Source organism: Rissa tridactyla, chromosome 1, assembly GCF_028500815.1.
Source record: "Rissa tridactyla isolate bRisTri1 chromosome 1, bRisTri1.patW.cur.20221130, whole genome shotgun sequence".
NCBI lineage: Eukaryota > Metazoa > Chordata > Aves > Charadriiformes > Laridae > Rissa > Rissa tridactyla.
In genome coordinates this window covers 17721068-17740994 of record NC_071466.1, presented here as the reverse complement: position 1 = coordinate 17740994, position 19927 = coordinate 17721068, and the positions used below count along the sequence as shown (strand labels likewise).

Below are 19927 nucleotides of genomic sequence, written 5' to 3'. Positions count from 1 at the left end.
CATGACTGCATAAATCTGCACTCTAAAGAATATGCTTATCAACGTGATCTCAGATAAGCACATTTTATTTCTTCCACACCTCACGGCTTTGTGATGATCCTGACACACACGGCCCTTTTTAAGTACTGTGAATTCAAAGGCAACGAGCTTCATTTATCTATTAGAGTTAGGACTTCTAGTTTTCTGATGCATCCTGTGCCTTACCTTCCATGGGTATGGAAAGCATTTAAATAAGGGGCTCTGCACCCACACAGCGGAGGCTGCAGAGACCTCACAGGCAGAGAAGGAACAAACAAGTCTTTGTTTCTAGGAGAGGGGGATCTGAGGGGGGAGGAGGAGGGGCAGACAAGTTAAAAAACACGGGCAACTTAAGACAATAAAAAAAACAATAATAAAAAAAAAGATCTTGCCATCCTATAAAATGGCTTAGCTTCACGATCTGCAGAATACAGTCAGTGGTAATAGCTGCAATATGCTTTTGAGAACCGAGAATTCGTGGTCTTCAAATGTTACGCATTAAGTGTTCTACTGTCCGAACTCACCAGCAAAATGCCTATTCCGTACTGCAGCAGGTAATACTTGACAGTCACCGAAAAAAGTTTACACCGCTGTCTACATGATGAATGGAGGAAAAAAAGAAAAGAAAAAAAAAACCAAACAAACTAACCAACCCCCTCCCAAAAAAAAAAAAAAAAAAAATCAACGCCAAAACAAACCAAGAGAGAGAAACAATTACCAGCCATTGATGCTAGAGAGAAAAGGCCAGCAGATTGTTAACAACTCAAACATAAAAGGCTAATTCTCTCCCAGAGGTCCCAGGGCAATGACAGTCTGCAGTAACACAGCACCTTTCCCCTATGCAGAATTATACACAAAAATTTGCTGTAGAGCACCCTTAATGCTTAATAGGCACAGCTGAATGTTTGACGTTTTCTTCTTTTGTATTTATCATATCACCCTTCAAAACTAAAACTAATTTTAATCTGCAAATGTAGAGACATTTGAACAAACAACAAGAAAAAAGCTCAGGATCTGAGCATACTACAACTTACTGTTCTTAATAATAAGAATCAATGTTTTCATTGAGGGAACTGAAAAAGAGTACTTGTCCCCTTCAGCTTAATTTGGAAACCAGTCAGTTTTTGTGCATCGTTTTTGGCTACGGCCAGGTTTTTGAATGGTGCTAGCTTGCAGCCCTGCAACAAAGGCAAAAATCCTCTTTGATTAAATTGAAAAGAGCTGTGAAGAAAAAAAACACCAAAACCCAGCAGGATTTGAAAGAATGAGTCTCGGAAGTAATAAAAACTCGTTCCAAGTGGCTTTTTTAGAGATACTTCGTACAACAATTTGTTGTTTAATCAGGATACAAGTCATGTTTCTGCACTGCATTCTTTGAAATGCATTACTAATATACTACTATAATGCATTACTATATTGCTTTAAGGAAATCCCAGTTCCAGTTTCATAATGCTGCTGTTCTAAAACAACCTAAAATTTAGCAGAATAAAAATATTCCATTGTTTTCAGTTTCCGATTAATCTGAGAATCCTGGAGTTTATACCCTGAAACAGACTCTTCTCCAGGCTCATTCTGATGTCTTAAACGTACAAACAAATCTTAGTGTCTTAGTCAGGTAAAAAGAAATATTCACACACTCCTGAGCTGGACTCTTGGTTAAAACAAGATCTATCCAATGAAAGTACTATTTATTACAGAAGTATGTCCAAACTATGGATTGACTACTCTGCATTTATCAATTACTTTAGTTCAAATTCAATTTTTTTCTTTTTGTTCTTCTATCACTACACCACCTGCTGATTAACACGATATAAATTTCTTTGTTTTCTTTGATAAAGCTGCCATTGTTTTTAAAAGTCTCTCTGTATCCTACAACGAAGGGGTAAAACAGCTGGATTGACTGACCACCACTAAGACTCTACAGCATCCACAGACAGATTCTTAACACACTGCAAAGTGAACTGGAGTAAAGTGCTGCTGCCATTGTTCATGAATCTAACTTTTTTTTTCCCCACAGAAGTCAACAGCAATATTTATAAAGCACTTTCACTCAACATATGCCAGTTTCAGAAGAACTGAAATATTCTGGCCAGCCAGAAAAGCAAATATAAATGAGATTCAGCAGTAACGTAAATAGCTGTAAGAAACTTCTGCTCAGTGCGTGCGTATAAACCAAAACATTTTCCATTCTTTAAAAATAAATAATTTTTCATTTTGAAAGCGCAAACAATTTTTAAAATATTTGACTGTATTTTTAAATCCTTATACAGAATGGAACTGACAGCGTAAGTATTAGTACTACAGGAGAACTACGTAAGGGACACTGCATAGAACAGATTATGAGAAGAAACCTCAACTAATGTCATTTAAGTTTAAAGTGCACATATGAAATACTGAAGACTACAGAAAGTTCAGGACTCTGAGCTCATCAAGGCCCCGTGTCTGTCCACCAAATAACTGGCAAAATACATTTAATCAAAGCTAGTCTGCATTTTAGACCAAAGTTTAATCACCAATGAGTCTATTAAGGGTATCAACTGCAAACGGTTTCACTGCTTCATCACCACATAATACTTCATGGGGCCAAAAGACAAGCTTCTGTATAATTTCTTATAAAATTATTATTTATTTTTTTTTAAATGCAGATTTCCTTCCATTTATTTGAGGGGAACAAACCCTGTGTATATCCATGTGCACATCTGCACTTTTTTAATCTGTCATAAACCCACTAGAAATGGTTAAACAAGAATTACAAAATCCAGTAAAAACTACTGTAATAAAAAGAAAAAAAAAATCAACAGTATAATGTCAAGAAATCGTTTTCTCTATGTAAGAAACTGAAATCATGTTTCAACATGATTGAATTCAAGGAGGAAAAAAGCAGACGCTTCTTTGAATTTTAGATTATATATGATTAGATATAGAGTACATAATTATTGTGTGTGTATATATATATATATATTTAGATTACAGATAGTGAATGATGTGTTCAAAAAGATGCACCTTCAATTTAACATAGTATGCTCAATAAAAGAGCTACACAGACTGCAGTGTTAGAAGGATAGGGTGGAAAAAACAGCCCTATCAGGAGTGCAATTTTCTTTCACCACCACAGCTGTTCTAGCACAACACTGGAAGTACGCATTATTTTTACTGGCATAAAGACACCATTACCAACAAAGCTCCTTTCTCAAACAGAATTAAATTATTCTGAAAACAAAACAAAACCCAAACCAGGTATAAACTTACATAAACCTCCTGCCCTGACAAATCCTTAATAAAAGTGGGCGGGTTTTTTTCCCTTTTTATTCCTATACACATATTCTACATAAAGTAGATAACTGCATTCTTACACAGTACTTGTGGACAGGTTTAACAATTTCTTCAGTGAACTCTGCTCAGTGAAGAGGTCTAAATAACATCCCTACTTTCGAACAAAACAAGATTTCACTTTCTGATATGATGATGAACAATTACGAAGCATTTGTTGTCACTACTGTAAGGGCAGCATCCCCTATCACAAAGGGATGCTTGACAGTGGTATTTCATGTGCCTCTGCAGGTTTGTAACAAGCTCACTAGTTCACTGAAAACTGATGCTGCTCCACCTGTACGCAATCTCTGACACACATACCAAAATACAGAAGTCTCTTCCCCATCCTAAGTGATCACCTGAAACCGTTCTTCTGGAAAAATAGAGTCAGAGAAGTGAAAAATCTAATACCAGTAGACCTTACAGAGGAGTCAAATCCAGTTTGGTTTAGAGAGCCTGTAAAGAGGATATGCCATTGCATCTGCACATCAAAACCAGCCGTGGCTCATTCTCTTCTTTTGTGCAAAACTAGAAGGCAGATCTGGAAATTAAAAAATCTGAAATGCCACTGTGACCAGACATAAGGTCTGGGCCTTTTTTTTTTTTTTTTTTGACCAGACAAAAGTCAAAAGAAAATTTTCCAGTCTAGGGTTCTAGTTCTATCTTGTCCACAAATCTGCTTCTGGCAAGGCTCCTACCAACTAATTTGAAGAGACACATATTAAACAAAGTGCTAGACAGGTAAGGAATAAGAAAGAAACACTATGGAATACTTCCTTTTAATTTCGAATACCTAAAATTAGCAGATGCTCCAAGCTTAAGCTTTTAAGCGCATTTCAAGTTTGTTGTGTGGTTGGTTGGTTGGGGTTTTTCATGGAAATGATAAATACACATTTCAATGATACCTACAGATGCATTTTACTTCGGTATTTCTGAACAAGCCCTTTTCACTGTTTCAAATGTTTCATGTTCTTACATTACAGAAAAAAGGAAGCAGAAAATCCTGATGTGCATCCTCCATGCTCCTATACTTCCCATCACTTTTACTCCTTTTCCTACTTGTGTAGTTCAAGCAGCCGCTGCACACTGAGCCCCTATGGCACTTTCCATAACGACACTAAACACTGTCTTGCCTTGCCTTCCCCCTCATCCAAAATTCATACGGAACTTCAAAATCATTAACAAAATCTCTAAATGGGAGTGATGAACATAAAGCCGTGGCGATTACTTCAATCTGAAGTCACAACTTTTGCTTCATACCCCATATGGCAGCTCCAACATTTGACAGAAGAGAAGGAAAAAGACTGGGCATATGTGTAACACTGGTATGATCACTAGTAACAAGCTATAAAACTGAAGTCTGGAATAAAATAAGAAGAAAACTGAAATGCTATCTTGTCTTACTCCAGTTCCTGCAGACTGACTTGTCTGACTACTCTACTGGAGTACTACTGTTTAAACACAAGACTTACACTAACACAACAGACACACAGAAATCAACTGCCAGTTTCCAGTATTTTCCCACTTCAAGTTCACCATCCTATCTTTGAATTTAACAAATTAAGTATCCCCAAAAGGCAAAGTATTTTTAGTCGCATTTCAAAAAACAGTCCTACCACCTGCAAACTGAAATAACAGTTGAAATCCCTGTAATGGTATTTGATACAAAAGCCAATTCTTGGAAACTTTTAGCAATAAAGTTGAATGATTCCAAACTTCAACTGGTTCTAGGAAATATAATTTTATAGAAAAAGCAGATGTTGTTCTACTTTACTGCCTCCAGACACTCAGAATGCATTACTGACCTGCTTCCTACCCAGACGTTGACTATCAAGAAAATGTATTAACTTATCTGAAGGCGTAAGAAAACCAGTAAGATCTGTGAAGAAGGACCAACAGACAAAAGCAGAAGCTAGTAAAAGACAAAACAGTCCAAAATCAAGCTGAGAGTCCAATTCCGTTAAATTTAAAATACAACAACAAAAAGTAGTCTGAAGCCCCTTACTACAAGGCCTGCAAAGGCACTGAGAAGGTAGGACAGCATGTTTGTACCAGATGCTCCACTAGACAAAGAATCCTGCTGACACAGGCCTAAGGACCCCCCCTCCTATCCCCATTCCTTTGATGCCATGTCATCTTTTATGGTTGTCCGTGCTTGGCATGAGAAGGCCCTCCTTTCATACTTAGCTCTTCCCCAGATTTTAAAGTTTGTGAATTCTCCTAACGCAAAACTGTTCTGAAGTCAAATATGTAGACTTGGAGGATCAACATCTGAGCCACAACAAGACTTTGCTGCTGCTGTTTAAGTGGTGTAGCTGAAGACCTCAAGCCCACTTCAAAGCTGTTAGATCTGAGTCTTGGAACAAAGTTCTTATCTTCAACTTGGAGCACTCAGGTTTTAGACCCAGCCTACTCCACAGCAGGGCATTCTGACAGGGACTCTTATCTGATGCATTAGTCTTAAAAGCCTGCTCCAAGAAAGAATCCATGTTAACTGCATCCTTTTATTTTCTGTATAAAAGCATGAATGCAATACCCAAATTCCCCTTACCAAGTCAGTCAGTAGGTGTGTCCGCCTAAACCCATTTTTTCAAACTGATTCTCCTGCCTCCCTCTTTTCTAGCCACATTAATGGAAAATTCCCAATACTAAATACTACTTAATGGGAGAAAAAAAGAAAGAAAGAGGTATGTGCACACCTAGTAGAGAAAATAAAGATGAATACGAAGCTTCCATCTGATGAAGAACATACAGAGACGTAAGGGCTGTCTCCCTGGAAGCTGGGAATTCAGAAGCAATAAGGGCAAAGACTCTTCAAACCTTCTGTTTCTAAATCCTGGAACAGAAGAGTATGTTTGCACATACCATTCAACAGCTTTATTGTTTTCAATGGTTCTTCAGATTGGTGAAAGTGGCAGTATCAAGGATGAAATGAATTTCTCCTTCATTTTCAATCAACATTAGTATCACTGTAATAATCACAAGCTTCAACATTACAAAGATCAAGTCACCTAGGATTGCTTCTAAAAGTGTTAGTAGCAAAAGTAGTGAAAACCAAGCCCTTATATTAGAACACAGTGATAGAAAAAAAAAGAGTATGGTGATCCTCAGGGGGAAAAAAACCAACAGGATTTTCAACTTATATTAAGCACAGAAAGGTAAACTTCTGAGTCATTCACATGCTATTTAGGGTCACAGCACATATTTGTTGAGGAACTCCACACGATAAATAAATGCAAGGCTCCGTAAGTTTGCTCTGTCAAACAGATTTTTTTCTTCTTCACTGGAGTGACTTAAGGAGGTCACAAGTGAGAAAGCAACAGGAATACGATTTTGTATTTTCTTGGCTCAAATGATAAAAACATAAACCACAATACAATGCGTACAACTGAAGATTTCAAGGAAAACTCCTTCAAGCTCAACAGCAGCTAGCAGCTTGTCTCTATTTGCCATCACTCTAGATCAGAAGAGCCCACATGCTTTTTTTTTTTCCCCCCCTTTTTTTTTCCCCCCTCTTTCCTGCCCCTTTCAGTTACACTTGAGCTCTTTGACTGAAAAGGTCTGGAACAGATTAAAAGTCCGACCACAAAATAAAGAGCCTTGGCATATACTCAAGCCTGTCTGGGATACACATACACAGTGGGCCCAAAAAGGGAAGCTATGCAGCAAGAAACCCTTATGCAGTCTTTTGGACATTTCTAACTTCTTTCAGTTTAACTGTACAGCCTTCGCATTTGATGGAGTTTCAGCGTGCACAAGACAAGTAGCTTTTGCCCTTAAAGTTAGACCATGCTATTTACAGGAGTACAAAATAGTTCTGAGAAACAAGATTCATCTTACTCTTGACCTGTCAATTAAAGCCTTTTCCCCACTCCTTTTTACTTCCAGCTCATTATTGGAAGCGATAAATACAAAGAAAAGCAAAATACATACCTTGCAAGATTACTTAAGTAAATATAATTGACCCGCCTCTTTTAACTGCAAAAGGCAACACTGATTTTCAAAATGACTGCTTCCTTCACAGCCTTATTCACATATTAAGTAATTGTAAAGTTGCCAATTACCCACACACTCCTCTTGCAACACGCAAACAGGTCTGCAACCCTGACTGGTGTTAAAGTCAGCGCGGACGTTTGCCAAAGCTGACAACCCTCAATATACGCCCCACCTTTGGGCTCAAGTTGCACAGTGGTTCAACCTGTCTACAAACTGGTGAGCAGTTTATAAACAAAGTGTGACAATCTGGTCTTGTCCATAAGAGCAAGCAGATGTTTAAAGTAAGCACTCGAGCCTACAAAACAAAAAATGCTGAAATTCCTAACAGCCAGTTCAGGAAAAAAAACCAAACAAAAAACAACAACAAAAAAAAACAAAACAGAAGAGCGACTGTTGGGTTCTGCAGCTCTGTGTTTATATGGCATTCATGGAGTTAATGCCTCTCCCAAAAGGGGCCCACAGTTGTTGTTAGGTCAACCCCTGTAAAGCTTCAAAGGCTTTGTATCCCCTCAGCCTGACCTACTCAGTGATCTGCACACTGTTTTCATTTAGTTGCACCGAGTCCAAAACTAAAGCCTGAAAAACCACAATGATCTCTTCTTTTTTTTTTTTTTTTTTTTTCCCCTCCTTACCCCTACTGTTTTTTCCATGGGTCTGGAAAAATAGCTAAAATCCAGAGCAGCTGAAAATAGTAAGTTATTGGGAAAACAAATCAAGACCAAATTAATACAGCTAATAAAGCTTACACACACAGGTCATGGCTTTATACAAAAACTGAAGTTGTAATACCACCTTAAATACATCAGAACAATCACTTGGACAACCCAACAAACTAGTTTAGAGTCTCTTAATGTTATATGCTATTGCTATTCATAGTCACCAGTGCCAGTATTTTACTGAAATGCTTGCAGCTTTGCTTTTCATAGATTGAAACCATTACAAAACGTGAGATATCAGTTCTATTTTGTGAAATTTTTACATCTAGACCTTGCAGTCCCTAACTTAAGTTACTGTTTCTATTTCCAATATTACATAGTCTTTACCCCCACAAAGAGATTATTAAAATAGAAACAACAAAACTAATAATTTCTGTCCATATTGTTTAAAACAGAAAGTTTTGTCATGATCATCACTGTGACAAGCTGGAATTATAAGCTGGTATATGTTTCAAGTGTATTTAAACAGCATATATTATTATTTGAACAATGCCCTCTTTAGGATAGCGCAAAGGAAAGTAAATATTTGTTTGGGAATTAAAAGATTCTTCTGTGGTAAAGTTTTGCAGTTTTAAAGGGAAGAGTGAGCCTGGCTGAAACTGTCTCTAGGTTTCTGAATGCCACCAATTTTGGAAACTGTATGGACCATATGGCAAAATCCCAACCCCTAGCATTAGAAACTTTGGTGACATACACTCCTACAGGATATATGCTAATCTTTTTATTCTTTTTTTTTATTTTAATATATAATGATTTAAATAAGGTATCTATAATTGAAATTAAAATATATTTTAATTGTACTATAAAAAGTTTTCAAAATATGCCTGCAAAATTAAAGCTGAGCGAACTGAAGCGAATCAAAAATTCTGAAGTGAGATGAACTTTTACCAAAGCGTGGGTCAAGCCTTGGGTCTAGCCAAGATGTGGTCTTGTTCTTATGGTTTATGTAGTAAATTTCTCCATCCTGGGTCATAGCTTGTTCCCATCCATCGGGGAGTGGGCCTGCAATATAGAAGGAAGGAGTTGATGGCGGGCTCTTGTTTGCTCCAGCTGAAATTGATCTAAAAAAAATTCCAACATTTTACATATATAACAGTACATGAAGAATTTCAAGCTCATGTCTAACGTATCTGGGATAAGGGCAAAGAAGTGGCGGGTGGGAAATCAAAGAACAGAAAGCACTTCTATCATTTTGGTTTAGGATTTGGAGTTCAATTTTTGTAACTTGTTTGCATCCTTTCGTATGCTTTTGACACTTCCTTTTGCTATAGCGTTATAATACAAAACCAGCAATAAGTCAAGCCTGCCAGAATGAAACCAGCGTGAGCACCAGGAAAAAGATGCAGCATAGAGGTATTCTACCTTTCACGGGAAAGTTCATCTAGTGATTAAGGCCCAGCAGCAGCAACAAGGTAACGCTGAAGAGATCCTGAAACATCCCTCTATCTTTCACAAATGATTAAAAAAGTGACAAAACTCATCTTCCTTTTACCTCATACCATAACTTTCTGCAAGTGCATTAAAGGCTTAAGCAAGCAAAAACACAAACCTGAAGAACAGGAGGCAAACAAGCAACGAAAAAGTGAAGGTAAGAAAACACCAGCAGCAGCTACAGACACAGTGCTACGCCTCTACGAGCAGGAAGGCACAGGCAGGGAGACCTACATTTAGGACATGGTAAAAGGGAGGTAGGTGATGGTGTTCTGGAGTCCAGAGCCAAATGTCTGAACACATGGAGTCTTGAGGTGTGTTTCCCTTGTGTTCCAAACAGCGGCTTTCAAGAAAACCACCTTTCATCACTCATCCCCATCTCTGTATGATCATGTATGTTCATCTGTATTTTGCTTAGTCTGAAAACTGTTCTTAAAGTTACATTCATCTCATCTTATCTGGCACGTGCTTTACAAATGCACGTTTTTGAATTCTTACACTCACACAGACATGGACTTTTAAAAACACCTAGATTAGATGCAAGATCTTGCCTGTATCTCTTCAGCTTTCAGTACAATCCTAAAATGATATGGCAAAAGATCCACTGCAAATGTTAAGAATGTAAAAGAAATTAGAACAAGACCTGCTGCAGGACGCCATCATATTTTCTTCTTCCACTCTTCCTCAGTGTAATATAGTAATATGCTAGCAAAAGCCCTTTGGCTGTTAGACTTGGACTGACAGACCATTCTGTACAACGTAAGATACATTAAGCATGCACAAACATCGTAATTTCACAGATGAGATTCAGATATACACACAAAAATGTATGTATCTGATAAATGCCTGAAGTACCTACTATGCCCACGATCAAATTACATTAGCTCTTTGGCTGTCATTTTGTCCTGAAGTCATGCTCCTGTTGGAGGATTCATTGTCTAAAGCTGGGGAGGGGGGAGAAGAGAGGAGGATACATTTGTTTGCTTAATCTGAAAACATGTTCTTGGAGAAATGTCAAAAAGAGTAAAATAATCATTCAGTTGCATTCCAGTAATATCCCAAGGCATAACCAAGAGAAGAATTTGTCTTTGAAGATCCCCTGCAAACAACATTTCTAATTTAAACTCTTTCATTTTGGCTCAGAAAACTATGCCTTTCTCTAGCAACCCCACTACCACACCATTAGAGCTACAGGTTTACGAGTGAGCAAAAAGAGTGATCTTAACCACTGGACATTTCCTTCCCATCCTTCATCCTCACAAGCTTTAAAAGCCACATACAAGTGACAAGAGCACCTCAGCTTTTATCAGAGGCTGGTGAACAGAACAGGCAAGAAGGAGCGACAACACTGCAAAACATTCCTCCATCCTAACATATCCACAGTATAACAGGTCTTCAATGCAGAATTGAAAGCTAAAGTGCAAAGAACCCTGTGCTTTGTTACCATACCCAAAGACCGGCCAGCTAATCAGTGACATGCTATTTTATGAAACTGGGTCACAGTAGCACACTGACGTGTCCCACATCATCCAAGCAATGAAGAACCAAAAGTGTTCCTTGACGTCTAAGCCAACACCCTAGCCATGTGGGCAGACCTTCACGCTACCGTTCTCCTCAGAGTCCTTCTACGCCACACATCCCTCGGAGATGAAACTCAGCAAGAAATTCTCTTTTGAACTGCAAAGCCAAAAAACCCAGCTGGCTCTAGGAAAAACAAAACTAGCCTTGGGGTGTCAGTCCTGCTGAACACTGAGTAAAGCATATACTGGTCCAACATGTTCCTTTGTAGCAAATAAGAACAAAATACCTTTGAAGCACGATGCCAAGAGCCCATCAGTCCACCTACCTCGTGGAAGAATACTGCTTATTAGAGTCAGTGATCTGATGAGAACTAGCGTACCAGAGAGAAACCTGGGCAAGGTTCTCTTTCTAAATAAAATACACAGCTGTGGACAGGACAGGAAAGGTCTGACTGCTCACCTTCTCACAGTAGCAAGCCTTCCTCACTAAGTGCCATCAACGGCTGCAGAAACATAACTTTTCTCTCTAGAAACTTTTGGCATTAATCACAATGTTGCTTTCTTCCTTGGCCAGTAAACCGCTCGTGTTTCTACTGTCATGCCTACATGTTGACATGGTAGTGCAAAAAATTGATTAGTACTGCTTTCTGTAATTCCTATTTGGTTTTGTGAGCAGTTGTGAAACCAGAAGACTGTCAAGTCTGATTTTGTAACTGGCTGCCTGACAAACCCTGTATTAGAGGAAAAAATGGAAAACTATGGTGAAGAATAGCAGACACATTCACTCAGAGCATCTAGGAAAATTCCTGTGCAATACATGTCCCTTCCCCCGCCACCAAAAGGCTCAATAGGAACAGAATTCCCAGCATTAGCTTATCTTTTGAAGTGATTTAAGTTATAAAAGCTCCATATTGCTGCTATTCCAACCTTCTCACTAAGATGTGGGTAGCTACTACAGCCCATGTTGTACAAAACCAGCCACGTTGGGTCTAACCAAAAGTCCATTTAGTCCGGGCACCAGACAGATCGCACTGCTGAAAGCGGCCCATTTAGTGACTGTCGCACTCGATGAACTTTTAAACAAAGCACTGAATACAATACACATATAGACCCAAAAAGCACAGTAGCTATGAATAGTTGCTTGGCCTCCAACTACGTCAGGTGATTTCTTGAGCCAGATTGTGTCTACTTACTAGGTGCCAAAGGATCTCTCTTTCAAGTACTTTTCCAGTCTTCCTTTGAACCTTTGCAAACATTTAGCACCAACACTATCACTGTGGCATGGTCTCCTACTAGTTCTGTTTGATGCCTCCTAGGTTAATTGAATACAACCACAACCATAAACTTACAATTCTATCAAATTATTGGCACTGAGAGAGACAACCTTTCTAAGGGACTGATCACTTGTTGTGGTACTTTTAAAGACAAGGTTATCCAAAAATTAGATTCCAATTTCCAAATGTAAGCCATCCTTACAGAACTACTGATCAGGCATACCTCTGTAGTAAATATTTATGTAACGTTTTAACTTAACATAAACACATGTAATTTTAAAAATCTGTGTGTGTCTCTCTCTTTGGTGCATGTCTCTATTTTTTATTTTTTTTTTTTTTTTTGAGTTTTTACTTTCTCCATATACCATTTTTGCCATGAAATGCAGATAGAAAGCAACAGAAGGAGGAACAAAAGAAACATAAAAGCAGTACAGATTTAAGCTATGCTGGTATACAAAGTTAACCTTGAAAGTCCCCACAGTTTCTGATATTTAATTGTAAAATAAATGTAAATAAAGCTGTATTTTATCACAAGGTTAATGCATATTAGAGGGCATCTGTATATTATAAGAATAGCATGGACAACCTAGGAATTGGAACACCTGTGTTCAACAGCAAGAATCACCCTACACTCCAAGAACCTTCCTAATCTTTCTCTGTGAAAGATGATATTTTTCCATCCAATCACTGTCACTCTAAAACTTTTTAAAATTATATCAAAGTCTACAAAATTTACCTCAAGTCCACCTTTATTCTGTTGAATCAGTAAAACTTACAAAAAGACACCATTTAAAAAGGGGCATTTTTAGGAGATGAAGAAACAAACGCTACTGTCATGGAGATACTTAGAAACCCCAGTTTCACAACAGATCATACGTAGTGTGAACTGTACACAAAGCAGAATTTGTAGTATGACTAGTTACATAGAAGAGAAACCTGCAACTAAAATGAGCAGGAATCTAACAGAAGAGATAGAACTTGTTTTAGTTACTGGCATATTCCTCCCTACCCTCCTGCCCCCCAAGGGGGAAAAAAAAAACCTCAAGAGTTAGGAATTCACGTATCCATTTTCCTATCAACCTCTAACATGGCACTACAGCCTTTCCCTAAGAGGCAATGAAATTACACTAGGTCTACAAACTTCCACAGGGAAGACCAATTCAAACCTGCAATGTAAGGTGGAAGACAAACGAGGACAAAGACAGGTAATCTGCTCCACAGCTAATGATCTAATGCCTATGCGCAAGCAGAAGAGGCTGAAGCAAGCAGTGCTGTCAAGCATCATTCAGGAAATAAAAGTATCTGTAGAATGGAAGTGTATAAATACAATCATTATCCCATCTCTGTTGTATCAACTGTAATTGTAGAAGAAACAGGCATTGTTTGCTTTCAAATTTATAAAACTTTACCTCAACAAGAAATGTACAGGACAGGCTCCTCACAACAACGTACCATTATTACTACCGTTTGTTGGGGGTTTTTTTTGGTTTTTTTTGTTTGTTTGTTTGGTTTTTTTTGTTTTTTTTTTTTGTTTTGTTTTGTTTTTTTTTTACTCAAGAAAGAACATTGTTTTTCATGTAATACCTTTAGGGAAAAAATGGTTACGAACACACACAAAACAGTCAAGACTAGTTTTTATATACACGTTGCATATTTAGAAGTAACAGACTTGTTTTCTTTCCATTATTGAAGATGCAATCCTATCTCACAGAAGATTAACTAACAAATGCCATCTGAAAGCGCACTGTGTTTCTTTGCAAACATACGGCCCAAATCATTTTAGTTGATTACATGTAGCAAGCGAAGTTCAGCAAGACTGAGACACAATAAAAATACCAAAGAATCAAAACAAGTGTGTGTGTGGGGGGAAATCCTCACTTTTCACATACTGACGCCCTCGTGTAAATGATGTATGCTCACACTCAAAACAGTTCATTCACAAAATCATGCCAGGAACAGATGAAGCTGGTTCAGATGCCTACTGGTTTCCTTAAAGAAGCATAATTTGCATCAAGATACCCGGATTCTCATCCAGCCTTAGCTGCACCCACAGGTGGTATTTCTTAAGAAAAACAACATAAAAACCTCAACCTCATGCTAAACTACATCTTCCCTGTTTTTATTTAAACACTGTTTTGACTTGCTTTCACCCTTACCACACCTTCCAGTTTTGCTTTCTTCCCATTCTCCCTGAGCTCCACTCATCCTATTTATCCAGAAAAGACAACAGGTTTATCTTCAATATGCAGACAGCAGCCTTCTGAGATCTGTTCTCTCTCCCTCTTCAGTTTATTTTCCTGTTCTTAATTCTAGCTAATGGCTAGAACTATAATGCTGGCTAACGGCTAAAGCTTCCAATGGCTTTCAAGACAGCTCCTAAAAATCTCCTGTCTTAGGTTTTACCACAGCAACTTTACTCACAAGCTCCTATGGCAGTCTGTAATTAAATATACTGAAACTTGGACAGTAACTTCCGATTAAGGGCTACAATTACTAAGCACAAGGACGAACAGTACAAAAGGAAAACATTCTCCCCTGCGGCATTTCGGGCATTTTTTTTGCAAGTCACTGACCTCCAGCTGTCACAATACTTACACTTGGTTTTTCCCAATATCTTTCATGAAAGGCTCTCCAAGCACAAGGGCATGTTTCATTGCCAGCAATATTTCGTAACAGGAAACTTGTGTCTTAAAGGTCTCAACTTTATTTCCCAGTTCTTGAGGATGAATATCCAAATTAGAAAATTAAGTAGTCTTATATTTATGACATTAGCACTCAGATTTAAGTTCCACTCTGCTGAAGTGGTACACAGTTACTTGATTTTTCCATTTCTCTCATTCTTTATGAGGCCACCAAAGAAGCGTAAGTTACCATGAACTGGGCAGTAAAAAGTAACAGAATCATATAACACACTTCAGAAAAACAAATATACATTCATAATTTAAAGTTAGTACATAAAGATTTGCCAAATCAGGTATCAGAAACAGAATCATATCCAATGAATGCAGGTTCAGTAGTATTTAATGCAAAACAGACTTTTGTTAAATGCAAGTAAATTAAGAGTAAGCATGTGCATCCAAAGAGCCAGTCCTGTCATACTACCTCAACTGACTTAAACTTAAAAAAAGCAATGTCACATAAACACATAACTCAATATACAGAGAAGCTCTGATTCCTTCACGCACTTTATCAACTTCAGAGCAGCGGGGAAAAAAACTTTACAAGATTTTCAGTTCATATTCAATACAGTATCATCTACGAAATTATAAATAAATGTTCAATGAACTTGCATTCAAATAAGTGCTTTCTCAAGCCACGAGACAACCCACTTAAATGCCTGAACTCTTCTTTTTTGGATGAGCAACAATATCTATGCAGGATCACTTGCTCACACACTTACATCAATTACATATAAATTCTTGTTTTTCTTTTAAAAATAATCCTCATGTACCGATTGCTGGATTCTGTTTTAAAGTTTTACTCATTACAACTAACCAGTTTTTTGTGGTTTTTTTTTTTTTTGCGCTAAGGACCCTTCATTTCTTTTTAAGTACATAAAATGAATCCTACTTTGCTATCAATATTTTTTTCCTGTTAATTCTTGGTACAACAGAAGGTTTGAGGAGTTATCTTAACACACAAATTTATGTCAATATTTAAACAGCAAGAATCTGATTTTCGCACAACTAAGATAAGGCAAAAGGCAAGACAGACCAAGGGAATTGTTTCGCTTCTCCTATTCCCTGTTCTTCACAAGTGTCCCTACAAAAACACGTCATCTCTATTGCTGCAGGTTTCCTGAGATATATTTACAGAAAAAATAACCACAGATACTATATTTTCACATCAGCGCCTGAGACCTTAATTGCTCTGAACCATGACTTCCTGAACTTGAACAGGACTCAAATTTGTTTCAGGATAATCCAACCTCCTGGCCTAGCCAGCAGAAAATTTGATGAGCTTCCCCTCTAATACTCAGTCATGAACAGCACAGTTTGGTCGTGCCCGTTGATCTTTTGGTATTGTCTGTCACACATGAATTGCAGCATGAAGCAAAGCTGTCTAAATGGACAACAAAAAGCAGCACCAGAGAATAACCTTTGTGAAATACAGAAACAGCAGACATACACAAAATACAATCAGACTGTGAGAAAATAAATAAAACATGAACCTCAGCAACAGACAGAAGGTGACAAAGCACAGGGAAAAGCGCAGCAGCCAAACTAGTATAGCACCACGTTCATCTGGTTGCTCTCTGCACCATCAGGACAAGAGAGCTCAGGAAACAGAAATCAGATTGTACAGCAAGAACAAGCACACTTTACTGCTGTCTAGTGAGGGCCCCTCCAGACTAGCTGAAAAATAATTCTATATCGCAGGAAAAGATATCAGTCTTCCTCAGATAGAGGAATAATCATCAGGATACAAGATTTTGGAAATGATGGCAAAATAAGGAAAAACATCTCTGCTTCCAAACACGATTTTCGAGGTGTTTGCTTTATTCATTTAGTGAAGTCAGAAAAAATGAGATGTTAATAACAAATGTAGGAAATGTAAATAAATGGGAGTATACCAAGTCTAGTAAGTGAGCAAGGGGGGTGGGGGTGGGGTGGGCAGAATAATACTGCAGAGGCCCAGTGGCTTTAATGTAAATTGATAATAATTTACTAGAAATTCTGGTCTTCATCCATTTAACAGCATTTTCAGTCAGAAGAAATTAGCAAAAAATCTGCTTCTTTAAATGTCTGCATCATCCATTTGAAAAAACAAAAACATAAACCAAATAACTACAGGATACTTTCTGTTGACATCATAAATATTATACAAATTCCCTTACCTCAAGCATCAGCCTTTTGCTCGATGCATCAGGCATCAACAAATTTAAAGTTTTAAACCAGGGTAACTAGAAGGACATTTTTGAGATTTGGACTACCTCACCTGCAATTAAAATGGCTATCAGTATCTTCATTCGTATGATCTTTTTCATAAATACAAGTTTTGTTTACCTGATGCCGAGTTCATGATGTTCTGCTGCACGGAAGGACTGGTGGGAGCTGTGACATTCATCTGGGAAAGCATGGCCTTCCTAGGATCTTGCCATGTTGTTGTTTGATCAATGTGACTAAGACAAAAGAAAGCGAGAGTTAGGACAGTGGTGCATTCACAACAACGACCTGCTAGCACTGAAAGTTTAACAACAAAAGCTTAAGCCCGCACCAACAGCCACATTCAAAACCAAGCAAGAACTGTTTGGATTCTTTCCAAGCACCATGTCAGATCCTTAAACCCTTAACTCTGGCCACCACCACCCTCCCAACAAACAGCTGTAGTGACCAGAGCTAGAGCAATGGTGAGGGGTAAGGCTCAACATGACTATCGTCATCTAGACCGTTGGACCGTAACTAGATGTCATACCCTTGAACTAAACACTCTCTTCCTTTCCTCGTTGATTAGTTACTTGTCATTTCTAAATGTGACTTCGGAGTCTTTCAGACCAAGCCAGTTATATGTGGAATCTCAAGCACAGTCCAGTAACTTGGCATGATGAGTTCATGTTCGGTGCCTAGGGAGTTGTAATGAACTGGCTAGCGAGTTATCACCAGTGTTGCCAAACTTTCTGTGCGTAGACCACATCCTCAGATTATTTGATGGACTACTCCCCTCACCACTGACAACTGAACAATCTCGCTGTGCTAATTTAAGTAACCAGTCACACCAGAGCAGTAACATGAAAGTGATGTGCAGCTGCCTTTCAACTTCATGCGAAAAGATGAGGACAGCTGGACTGTCCATAGCTCAAGTAGCGCTCTGCAGAACCTCGTTACAAAACTTTGGGAGCTTGGAATTATCTGTTTTGAAAAAACTGGAAAGTACATTCAGCACTGTCATTCACAAAAGTATTCAATTCAATGAAAATGCAGAAGTGTAATGAATGATTACTTCACCTTCTGAGTATGAGATAAGCATGTTTTGCTAATGAATAACAAATGCAGGCTATTCGTAATAAGCATCAACGTTATCTTGATGCCATTAAGCAATATTGCTCAAAGAAGTACACGTGGACAAAAATAAAACTAATACACCAAGCTTTGACAACAAAGTCTGTTATTGATTCATTTAGAGCTGGTATCAATTAAAACTCATCTTCAAATAGTATTGTTATCAATTAGAATCCAACACATCATTACCTTGGTACCATTCTTTTCTTACATTAATAATCCTTAAAGTTACTTTTTTCTGGATTACACGGAATGCCCATTTTCATTTATTTCAGCAAAACCACAACATTTAAAGCTGCAACACAAATTCTACTGGTGATCTCAGTTCAAAACTAGGTACTCCAATTCACGACTCTGCTTCGTATCTGTATCTCGCATTGTGTTTTTGATGTATCTTCGTGGATCAACGTCAACTATCAAACAGGCTGGACATTTCCATCTTTTTGTTGAGATTAAATAATAATTGTGCAGCAACTGTTCCTAATTCACAGTTTCTCTTATTTTAAAGCATATTCAAGTGTAAGAGTTGGTACCGTATTATTTTAGACATTCTAAAGGGATAAATAATTCCGATTTGGTCACCTCAACACTAGCATCTTTGTGGACGCTGACATCTCTGTCAACGAAAAAGGAACCTAAATAAGCACGGTTGTGATGTAAGTCATTTGATCAACTTAAGGAACACACTGAATGTGAATCAGGCCTATTTTCTCCTTCAAGAAGGGAACCTAAGTTAAGTAGGTCAAATACACTGACATTAGAAGACATGAATCCTAAACTTTATTTATGTATTTGCATGACCAAAACATCCAAGAGCTCTGATCATAAATGAAGACCTCGTCATAGGTCAAACTGGATGAACAAAACAGAACATTATTTTCTCTCTGCCCTAAGCAACTAATTGCTACGCCTAGAAACTTACTAATGAAACCCTTGACTCCAATTAATAAAAATGGGCTCTTCTGAATTGGTAAATGTTTTTAGCACGTTCTTTGATGTTCAAAAAGTTAGCATTTCCCCCCAAAATACTATTTTTTGTAACTATTTCATAATTTCAAACAAGTGAGAATGAATAGATACAAACAGAAGATCATAAAATGGAGCAGTAGTCACCAAGATAAGTAATTATGTAGAATTATTTATCATACTCCAATCATTGAAGCGAAATTCAGTTATAAGGCAGAAGGTAACATGAAGTGCCTTTTATAAGGAGTTTTGTTTTACAATATGCATATTTCACCCTCTCTAAACATGCACACAAACAATTCTAGGTCAAAGAGTTACAGACACACTGCAGCAGGGTGACAAAATAGGTAGAAATGTTATTTGTACAAAAATACAATAGTAAACAAAGCTCTACTTTGTCTGCATGTGACAACTACTGCCAGTTTTCCCTTGTGTACAGGAACCCCCTCGTTACTACAGTGTTAACTGAAATGTCGTCACTGCCACGTTAGCTTTCACGACACAGCTCATTTAATACAGGTACTACTAAGCACACTGGATCTTTCGTTGTATTTGTTTTCCAATATTCAGCTCCACAGAGAAACATGTTACACACAGCAAGACTTCTTTACTTCCTTTTTAGCCTATTTATTTATAAAACAGGGCACAACATAGTGAAGAGTGCCCTATATATATACTGGACTATACATAAATCG

General features: G+C 37.9%; 1 protein-coding gene across 8 annotated transcripts in view; it reads right to left on the bottom strand.

Annotated features, from left to right (window-relative positions):
- YAP1 (Yes1 associated transcriptional regulator) overlaps window positions 1-19927 on the bottom strand; it is a 93560-nt gene that overhangs the window by 27814 nt on the left and 45819 nt on the right. For 4 of the 8 annotated variants that reach the window (XM_054188210.1, XM_054188211.1, XM_054188212.1 and 1 more), the window contains exons 3-4: window positions 17274-17389; window positions 8931-9044 (exon numbers count right to left, since the gene is read on the bottom strand). In XM_054188210.1, coding sequence (XP_054044185.1) covers window positions 8931-9044; window positions 17274-17389 — 230 coding nt within the window. The remainder of the gene's footprint in view (window positions 1-8930; window positions 9045-17273; window positions 17390-19927) is intronic. The other 4 variants (XM_054188214.1, XM_054188215.1, XM_054188216.1 and 1 more) reach the window with 1 other exon arrangement.